This window comes from Zonotrichia albicollis, chromosome 17 (genome assembly GCF_047830755.1).
Source record: "Zonotrichia albicollis isolate bZonAlb1 chromosome 17, bZonAlb1.hap1, whole genome shotgun sequence".
NCBI lineage: Eukaryota > Metazoa > Chordata > Aves > Passeriformes > Passerellidae > Zonotrichia > Zonotrichia albicollis.
The window spans coordinates 8,236,099-8,245,518 of NC_133835.1; the positions used below are offsets into that span (position 1 = coordinate 8,236,099).

General features: G+C 51.4%; 1 protein-coding gene across 2 annotated transcripts; it reads right to left on the minus strand.

Moving 5' to 3' along the window:
* Nucleotides 1–1,534: 1,534 nt before the first annotated feature.
* LOC113459796 (BPI fold-containing family B member 3-like) lies at nucleotides 1,535–9,120 on the minus strand. Of its 2 annotated transcripts, XM_074553700.1 has the most exons (16): nucleotides 8,961–9,120; nucleotides 7,770–7,881; nucleotides 6,721–7,489; nucleotides 6,291–6,392; nucleotides 6,062–6,184; nucleotides 5,659–5,722; nucleotides 5,166–5,226; nucleotides 4,722–4,801; nucleotides 3,938–4,147; nucleotides 3,759–3,812; nucleotides 3,510–3,680; nucleotides 3,053–3,120; nucleotides 2,718–2,760; nucleotides 2,270–2,333; nucleotides 2,071–2,147; nucleotides 1,535–1,836 (listed from the first exon to the last, which is right to left on the minus strand). In XM_074553700.1, the coding sequence occupies exons 2-16, from the start codon at nucleotides 7,864–7,866 to the stop codon at nucleotides 1,762–1,764; spliced, it is 2,058 nt and encodes a 685-aa protein (XP_074409801.1). In that variant the 5' UTR covers nucleotides 7,867–7,881; nucleotides 8,961–9,120; the 3' UTR covers nucleotides 1,535–1,761. The 2 variants fall into 2 exon arrangements, with proteins under 2 accessions (XP_074409801.1, XP_074409800.1); XM_074553699.1 differs by lacking the exon at nucleotides 8,961–9,120 and having other exon boundaries at nucleotides 7,770–7,998.
* Between the last annotated feature and the right edge of the window lie 300 nt (nucleotides 9,121–9,420).

Consider the following 9,420-nt stretch of genomic DNA (forward strand, 5'->3'; position numbering starts at 1 on the left):
TATTAAAATGGCTTGGATTTAACCTTTCAATGATAAAAATAACCAGAACCTCAAAAGGATAGCACTACACAAAACCTCCTTAAACTTTCATGTTAAATGAATGGATTCTCAGAAAAGGGTTTTCATTTTGCTATAATGACCTATTTTCTGATAGTCCCTAAATATAGTCACTAAATATAAACTGGAATTACTCACTGCATTCCTACTACTGTTGTATTTATTTCCATGTTTTTTCTTGGCTCACTGGAGTATATCATAAGGTTTGGGGGTAAAACAAAGCTCACGGTACCTTGCTCCCCTTTTTGAACTCCTTTTATTTACCTGATCTTATCCTGAATTTCAAGCCTGGCTTTGCTCAGCTCCTCCTAAAGTGAGACCTTATGCTGGTCCACGGGCACCTCTGCTTTAACCCACACAGCAGATCCTTCTATGGTGAGGATGCTGCAGGAAAAGTGGAAAGGTGCTTGAATTTCCAAAGCTGGCCAGAGGATTGAAGGTGTAAAACCCCATTTGTGAGTTTCATATATTCCACTATAAATAATGACTTGTGAACCAGGGGAAAGCATTGACCAGCAGGTTGCTGGACAGCCAGCATCAGGCAGAACTCTTCCCAAGAGCCCAGGGCCAAAGGGAAGGAAAAGGTGTGTGAGACTTTGTGGCTGCAGCACGTGAGGCTGCATTCACCTGAAGGAAAGTGCTGGGAAATCTGTTTCTTCCACAGAAATCCCTGCTGGCACCTGCCCAGGGGCTGGCACACACAGGTTACCACAGCAGGGGGAATTTTTAAAGTTTCCAGCAAGTGCGTGAGGAGGTTTTGGAATAGTACCAAGAGATTTTTGTCTCCTTTACTGCTTGAGGAACCTGGAGAAGTGATTCCTGAGGCTTGTCCCACCCATCTTGCAGCTGCCAGCTCCTTCCCAGCAGATGGTGTTTCCTCCAAAAAACCCCTGTGCTGGGACACCTCCACAGCCACCTCTGGCCATAAGGGCACCTTTGTTCTGGTGCCCTCAACACTTAATACCATTGTGAGATCAAATGTGCTTTTTTTGACAGCCCGGTGTGTCTTACACAACAAGGGGGTAATACACACCTAAATAAATCCCCATGGAGTGTGTGCTCACGTTATCTGTGCAGAGCCTTGCACAACCAGCCCCAGCAGGCTCCATGTGGGACCTGCTGCCAGCAGGAGCTGCTCCAAAGGGCTCCAAAGGAGAGGGAGAGATCAGCAAGAGCTGTGCCAGCACTGCATTGCAAACTCTCCTCTGCCCCCCACCAGTCAGGCAGGAGAGCTGGGCTGCACCAGGGCACCCATGTGCTCCCAACCCAGTGCCCCTCTGAGAGGCTGTTTCACACCTGGTGCCACAGGCTGAGCTCCAGAAATGCTCTCTCTAGGTCCCAGTTTGTCCTCTGAAGGCACAGCCTCCCCACCCACCTGTGTGCCATGTGGCACAGGGGCATGGAGCAGGTAAACAGCTGCGGGGAGCCAGAAACTCATGTAAATAAATATCCAGAGAGGAAAATACTGTGACAGGGAGAGATTTTATTGAAAGAGCAATACGAGAGCAGCCTATGTGCCTAAGAGCTCTCTGCCTTCTGGCTGTGGATGTTAAAAGGGGCCACAGGAACCCCCAAACATCCACCAGCCAAGCCAGAGGCTGCTGCCTGTCCTGCTCAGGCCACAGCCACAGCACAGAGCAGCACTGGAGACAAAGGAAGAGGGAGAGAGTGGAGCAGAGCAGGGCTTGGGGTGCATGTGCTGCCTCAGAAAGGGAGCAGCAATGAGGTTCCCCCCGAGCAGGATCTTCCCAGAGTGCTCTGGCCGGAAAACTCATCCTCCTGGAAGAAGTAGAACAAAAACAACTCAGTTTTCTCATTCAGACTTTCACCAGCTTTTTGCTCTATCCCAGGTGAGGTTTTCCTGTGGAAAACCAGCAGAGGGAAACTAAGAGCAGCCCATGGGAAATGAGGTTGGCCAGGGTGGTGTGGGGCTGTGGGATCTGCATGTCCCAGCCCTGGGTGGGCACATTCCCACTCCCAGGACACAGCACAGTGGGAAAACTCAATCCTTACATCAGTGATGGCAACTGCAGCGTTCCTGAGGTTGGTGTTCAGGACGTTGGGCAGTGGAACCGACACACAGAGGGCATCTGCAAAAACAGGTGTAGGAATCTCATCACAGGGATGAAACCCAGAATGAAGGCACCAAAGGGAGGGGGAGAGCCTCAAATCCAACTGGATCTGAGATGAGAGGGGATCCTGACCCCCATACCTTGAACAGAAGGTACATAAACAGCTGTGAGGACCTTCTTGAGCCATTCTGTCAGCGAGGAGGCCTGCAGGGAAGAAGATGTGTCAGAGCAATGGTTATTGGGCCTTGTCAGGGTAATCAGCTGAGTTCTACTCAGTTTGCTCTCAAATACAAGAACTAGGAATCCTCCTTCAGTGAATCACTCCCAGGATTGAGGGTGGGTATGCTCTTTGGCTAATTTCTTTTCAATTATTCCTCCCTCATTCCCAGGACCCCCAAGTGAGGAGATAGACCCAAGTGTCACTGCTGTAGGGTACAGGGGATCTGCAGAGCAGAGGGAAATTGCTCTCTGCCAAGAGAAGTAGAAGGATGAAAAGTGAAGAATGAGCTTGTGGATTTCCTCCCCCACACAGAGTCTCTGGCCATTGCATCCCTCACTGCAGCACCTCCACCCAGTGCATGCACTTACACTGGCAGCATCAAGGCTTTGGGGGAACCGTGTCGGGTTGATGCTACAAAAGATAAAAACAAGGAACAGTTGGGGTGTGTTGGTGCAGCCTCCTCCAGGCCCTTTCTCAGTCTGGAAGTTTTCTCACCCTCATAAAGATACAGGATTGTAAAATTAGAACAGCTTTTTTACAATTCTCTCATCACGTCAACCACGCAGTTGGTCAGAGGTTGGGGCTGGGAGGAGGCAGGAAGGCTCCAGCAGCCCTTGACATCTTTACCATGTCTACATCTCTGTCCCCCACCAGCCCCATTTGTCCCCAGGCAGAGGCCCCCACCCGCAGAGCTGGGCTCTACCTGTCAAGAGCCAGGGAGGTTTGCAGTTTGCCATCAGAGACTGATGGGGTGATGTTCAGAACGATGTCCTGGAAATGGAACAATGAAAGAAATGAGGTTATTCCCCTGCACAGCTCCCAAGACTGAAAAGTGTATTTGTAAATTACCCATTCTGAGAAAAAACACTTGTCTGTGCCGAGGAGCCACATTTTCGTGACAGATGGCATCATGTATCTCTCTCCCCAGGGCCTGACTTCCTGTCTTTATTTTGTGTTATTCCTGAAACATTTCACTTACACTTTGTGCTTGGTTATGAGCTTGTTTAAAGGACTGGGCATCACCGCTTTGATGATGCAGTAAATACAAAAGCACAAACACTGCAGGGCCAAGGGCAGGGCAAGCCAAGGGGATGGCAGCAATGCTCCAGCCTCAGCCATGGCCCTGTTCCAGACCTCTCATCCCCCGGGAGCTCACTCACCATATCGACGGAGAACAGGAGCCCCTGGGGGGTCTGCAGGGCAGGGCTGGTGACATCAATAGTGGCTCTGAGGGTGACAGTGGCCCTTCCATCCCTCACAGCCACCACTGGCTCATCCCTCACTCGGACACGCAGCTCCAGGGGCAGGGAGCCAGGGAGGGCCCGGCTGAGCTGCAGGGACAGAGGAGGTCAGGGCAGGGGTGGGGTGAGTGAGGGGCTGGAGTCAATGCAATGGAGAAGGTGACTGACCTGGGGGATGAAGGGGAAAAGGGCAGACACGGTCAGCGAGCTGCTCTGGGTGACCTGTGGGAACAGCACCGGTGACATCGCTGCCTGGGAGGGGCTGGGCAAAGCCCACACGGGGCTCAGCTGGACCCCACAAACACAGCAGGCAAAGGTGGGCACCAAAGGGCAGGCAGGACACTGACCTGGCCTTGCAGAGGGGAATTGCTACCCGCCAGGCTGGTGATGCTGAGGTTGAGGGTGCCCTGGCCCTGGCCCTGCTCCAGCAGGGCGCTGAGGGTGTCCTGGGAGAGGCTGAGCCGGGGCCGGCGGCCAGTGGCCAGCTGCAGGCTGGCACTGAGGGGCAGTTCCTGCGTGGGGGGCATCACGCCATCCCTGCCATTCTCAGACAGGAGCTGCAGGGGACAGAGCAGGGAGGGGCGTTGGTGGGGCTCAGAGGCTGCACTGGGCACCCTGCCTGCCTGTGCACCTCGGGGAGAGCCTCCCATGAGGTTTGTCTGCATTAAATGAGACAGGGCTGCATCTGCTACACCTTCCCCACAGAAACACTGCCACATATCCTGATTGGAAACACACATTGCTGATATTTTATGTATGATTCTGGTCCCTGTCAATTACCAAACTTTGACAAACCACTTATAAACAGAACATGCCTGCAAGCAGTGACTGCTGCTCCTGTATGAAATTAAACTTTTCTGATTAAAAACTATGAGAGTGCTACAATTATGCTTAATTAAGTAGCATCAAGCCACTCTTGATCATGCAACCATCAAGGATTAGCAGGCAAAAAATAAAGACAAGACCCAGCAGTGGCAATAGCAGGGATGTGGCTGGAGCAGACTCATCAGAACCTTCCTGTGAACAGTGCCTGAAGGCAGCTGAAATGTGAGTAGCCTTTGATAAACATCCACCATGTTCCAATGAATCAAAGTCGAAAGTTTTGGGACCAGGGAACACAGTGGCACTTACATTCAGATCCACCTGGATGGCATCACCACTGAGGATGGAGAAGGAGGGCAGGTCCCCCAGGGCCCCGAGGGGGAGCACCTCTGTGAACACAGGGAAGAAAGCTCTTCAGCTGCAATGGCAAGGGATTCTGCCAAATCCCATGGTCCCAGGAGTTACTGGAACCATCAGCAGCTCCCACTCACAGCATTCCCAGCTAGAAAAGCCACTAGAAAACAATACTTCGCAGCAACAGTGTTGTTTCTAAAAGCAACCATTCCAGTGGTGGGTTTGTGCTGGAAGAGCTGGCTACCACTGCTGGGGCAGGGAAACTGAATGTTGGGTTTGAGCTGGGAGCTTTGGTTTTAGAAAATTACAAAAATATTTGTATTTACCGAATGTAAAAAACCAAGCAATGCTAAGGGCAGGATGTGACAGGGAGGAGGAAAACAGGAGGTGTCAACTTACGGTTCCTGGAGCCCAGCAGGGAGCTCAACACCTTGAGCTTGGCGTTGATGATGTTGCAGCCCTGGGAAAGCAGAGGGGAGTGAGAGGGTCCTGGGACCTGCTGCACCAGTGGGTGACACGGCACCAGCACAGCCAGTGACAGGGGGCTCTGCTGGGCTGCACATGTGGGCAGGGCTGCTGCAGGCAGTGCTGGGGGGAACATCCCATCACACAGGACTCAGCATCCTGTGGGTGAGCGCCCCTCTGAGCCGGCGTGGGTCTCACCTGGGTTAGTGGCTGCTAAACCAGCGCCTGGCTCAGAAATCTGCTTGCCAGCAGAGCCTGGCAGAGGTGCTGGTGCTGCCTTTCAGCAGGAGGAGAGGCTGACCGCCCCACTGAGCTCACAGCTGTGCAAATATCCACATCCATGGGGAAGCCTGGCCTCCTGCCTGCCCTGCCCAAAGCGCTGCCTCCCCACCCAGCACTGGGCATGAAGGTGGCTCTGCAGACTCACCAGATCCTTCAGGGTATTGCTGAGCAGGCGTTTCAAAGGCTCTTCCAGAACTGGCACTCTGGGTCTGGTAACAGGAAAATAGGAAATAGCAGGAGACAAAGATTTATGCTGGAAAGTAAGGAGACCTCACACAAGAGAAATGTGAGGCCTTGCTTGCATTGTCCATACTCAGTGCCCAGTGCTAAGTTCCCTACACCCAGAAATGTTCTTTACATAGCCAAAATTTTAGAAAAAGGTCAACAGTTCCCCTCTGAGCCCGACAGCTAGATCACCTTCAAGGCACCAGGCAGAAAGCTGCTGCCATCAATGACCAACAGCACCAGGGTGTCCCACTGCCACAAGAGCCACGGGCTGGCCATGGGCCACCCGCTCGCACAGATGTTCAATCATGCCTGATTCCTACCTCACATGGGTGTTCATGTCAACAGTCTCACAGTTCAGAGCGTTCTGGTGAGGCATCCACGTGTCCCGGACCAGGATGGTCGCATCCACCTCCACCTGCTGGCACAGCGGCTGGCCCGGCACGCTGCCCATGGGAAGCACAGCAGGCAGCTCAGGACTCTGCTGACCATCTTCTCTCCAAAGAGATGGTGCCCCCTGCCCCAAGCCATCCCCTGATGGACCTGCCCTACCTGCTCTCTACCAGCAGCTGCGTCTTGAAGTCCACCTGGTGCCCGAAGCCCGGCAGGGAGCGCAGACTGATTTTGGGGAGGGTGTTGTTCACAATTTTCAGTCTGGATGGTTGCAACAAGGAAAAAGGCAGTGAACAGCACATATGCAGAGCCTTGTCCCCCCAGCCCCCAGCACTGCAGCTCTGCTTTTGGGGTCCTCTTCCCCCTGGGTTATCAGGCATCCCCACTAGCCAGGAACAGTTTGTGGGATATACAAGGCACCCTGGCAGAGTTCACTCCCAAGAGATGAACCCCCATTTATGAACCCACCCCAGGAGAGGAGGGAGGGAGGGAGCCCTGTGTGTGCAGGCTCCAGAACAGGACCTCCTTTCCCCAGCATGGCTCAGACACACCAGGCTGCTCAGGGTCACCATCTCCCACTTGCACTCACCCAATGAGTTCTTCACCATTTTTGCCAAGGAGGCTGCCAACGAGACCGTTTCTGCCGAGGAGACCGTTCTTGCCAATGAGAAGGTCAAGGACGGTGTCAAGGAGAGTATCAACAAGGCCATCTTTGCCAAGGAGACCATCAACAACACCACCTTTGCCAAGGATGCCACCCAGGATGCCATCTTGGTCAAGGAGACCACTAACTACACCATCTTGGCCAAGGAGGCCACTTAGGAGACCATCTCCACCAAGAAGACCATTTCCACCAAGGAGACCACCAACAGCACCATTTTCTCCAAGGAGACTGCCAAGGAGACCATCTCCACCAAGCAGACTGCCTACCGGACCGTTTTCACCAAGGAGACCTCCAACAAGTCCTCTTTCTCCAAGGAGACCACCTACAGGACCATTTTCACCAAGGAGACCTCCAACAAGTCCTTTTTGCCCAAGGAGACTGCCTACAGGACCATTTTCACCAAGGAGACCTCCAACAAGTCCTCTTTCTCCAAGCAGACTGCCTACAGGACCATTTTCACCAAGGAGACCTCCAACAAGTCCTTTTTGCCCAAGGAGACTGCCTACAGGACCATTTTCACCAAGGAGACCTCCAACAAGTCCTCTTTCTCCAAGGAGACCACCTACAGGACCATTTTCACCAAGGAGACCTCCAACAAGTCCTTTTTGCCCAAGGAGACCACCAAGCAGATTGCCACCAAGGAGACCACTTGAAGCTCTCTGGGGAACATCTTGGGCTGGTGAACCTTTAAAACCTGAAGAACAGAATCAGAGGTCACTGTGAGCTACACAAGGTGTGCCAGCCTGGCTCTTCCCTCCCCTCTCCCTCTTCATACAAAAGATGTGGTGGCACCAGCCTCTGTAAAGTAACTGAAGTGCCATCTCCAAACTGCTTTGTAAATGCAAATTACTTGCATTGTCGCTGCTGCTGGGCAGATCTGCACCAGCTTCTGATTTTCTGAGTATGATTAAGAGACAAAAAGAGCAGAACTGGCCTCAAAAGAAGGATAAATCCTGTCTCTTACATACACTTACCATTCGTATCTGGTCTGGCAACTGATAATGGGATTATAAATCCTTGTGAAGGGATCAGCAGGCTGTTGAGCAGGACAACAGTCCACAACACCGACATCTTCGGTCCTGATAGCTGTGGGAAGTGATTGCCATTAGTGCAGTGCTGGGAGAGCGAGCTCCAGCCCATGGAGGGAGGAAAGAGAAGGGAGGGAGGAGAAAGGAGGGAGGGAGAAAGGAGGAACTCCTGTCAGGGAAGACAAAATCGGGGAGGATGCTGCTGGCATCTCTCCTGCCTCCTCATCACATGGTGATGATGGACAGTGACTCTCCTGGTGGCTCTTTCCTGCAGAAGGAACCAGAGTGTCAGCACCAGTCACTCCAAAGACCAATGGCCAGAGCAGCCAAGGGGAGAGCAAAGGGTGGTTGGGATGCTCCTGCTGTGACCCCCCAGTGCTGGGGAGCAATGGCGTGACTGAGCTGTGTGATCTGGGACTCATCCATCCCGGATGGGGATTTCTCCACGAAACACATCCTGCATGCCACAGAAGGGGGAAACAAGACATTTCTGACAACATGATTGTCTCTAGAAGAAAAACAACAGCATCTACAGAGTATAAATACACGAAATGTATCGAGCAAGGAGAGAACCTCCAGGGAGAATGTCATGATTTCTGCACAAACATCAGATTCTGAGACTTCCCTCTGCGTGGAAACACCTGATGGAATTGTAAGAAAGAGAAAGTAAACTTTAACATTTCAATGTCATTGAAATATTTCTGTGGTACCTACAACTTGAAGTAGCTTATTTTTCTTTTTTTAAAGAACCAAAATGAACTTCATTGCTCCAAATCTATTTAAATGTAAATAACTCATCAAAAAGGGATCAAAACAAGTGTGAGAGGTCTAATTCACCTTAGCTAGAAATCTATGGCAGATAATCGAGTTATACCAAAGATAATTGAAGTGATAATTGTTTATGAAAACCCTGAAATACCCTTTCTTCTGCAAGGACTACAAATCCGATGAACACGCACATCTCTTCTGGAGGAACTTGCACTGAAAGGCACCATTTACTTCTGAGAGCAGGATTCAGGCAAGCAGCAGGCAAGAATAACAATTTTTGTTAAAAGGCCAACACTCCCAAAGGAACACTGAGGGTTTGCAGAGGCAGAAGCAAGGAGCACACTTTTTGAGGAATAAGTTTGCTCTTACCTGACCAAGCTCTCTCTCCAGCCAATGTCCCTGTCTTCTGAAGATCAATGGGACCCAGGATCTTCATATATAGAGCTTCACAGCAGGAAAAATGCAGGTGATGTCATTTGGGACATCCAAAATAATTGGTGGGGAGCAAAACAAACAAGGTCTTGTTTCTGGTGACTTCCACTGCAAATATTTCCTTGGAGATATTAGGAGTTAGGTAAATCATTGAGCAACCTGTAGGTGCAGACCCAGCCAGCCCCGGGTGCCTGCTGTGGTTCATCATCCTTTCATCCTGCCTGGATGAGGACGTGGCTGAGATGTCATGCCCTGATAAAATACCTTTCTTTTTTTTTTTCCTTCTAAATAAAATTGATGTTCTGACTGAAAAACATGTCAAAACAATGGCCACCCCTGGCTGCTCATACTCCTGCAGTTCTCAGGGCTGCAGTGCTGAGCAGAAAGCCCCTGTGCG

What these genes read in the sequence shown, in the direction of transcription:
- LOC113459796 (XM_074553699.1), bottom strand. Translation starts at nt 7,935, where the DNA reads ATGGGCTGGAGCTCGCTCTCCCAGCACTGCACTAATGGCAATCACTTC. An exon ending in GACATGAACACCCATGTGAG is followed by an intron (nt 5,723 to 6,061) that starts GTAGGAATCAGG and finishes TCCTGTTACCAG; the next exon opens with ACCCAGAGTGCCAGTTCTGG. An exon ending in ACCTCCCTGGCTCTTGACAG is followed by an intron (nt 2,761 to 3,052) that starts GTAGAGCCCAGC and finishes TATCTTTTGTAG; the next exon opens with CATCAACCCGACACGGTTCC.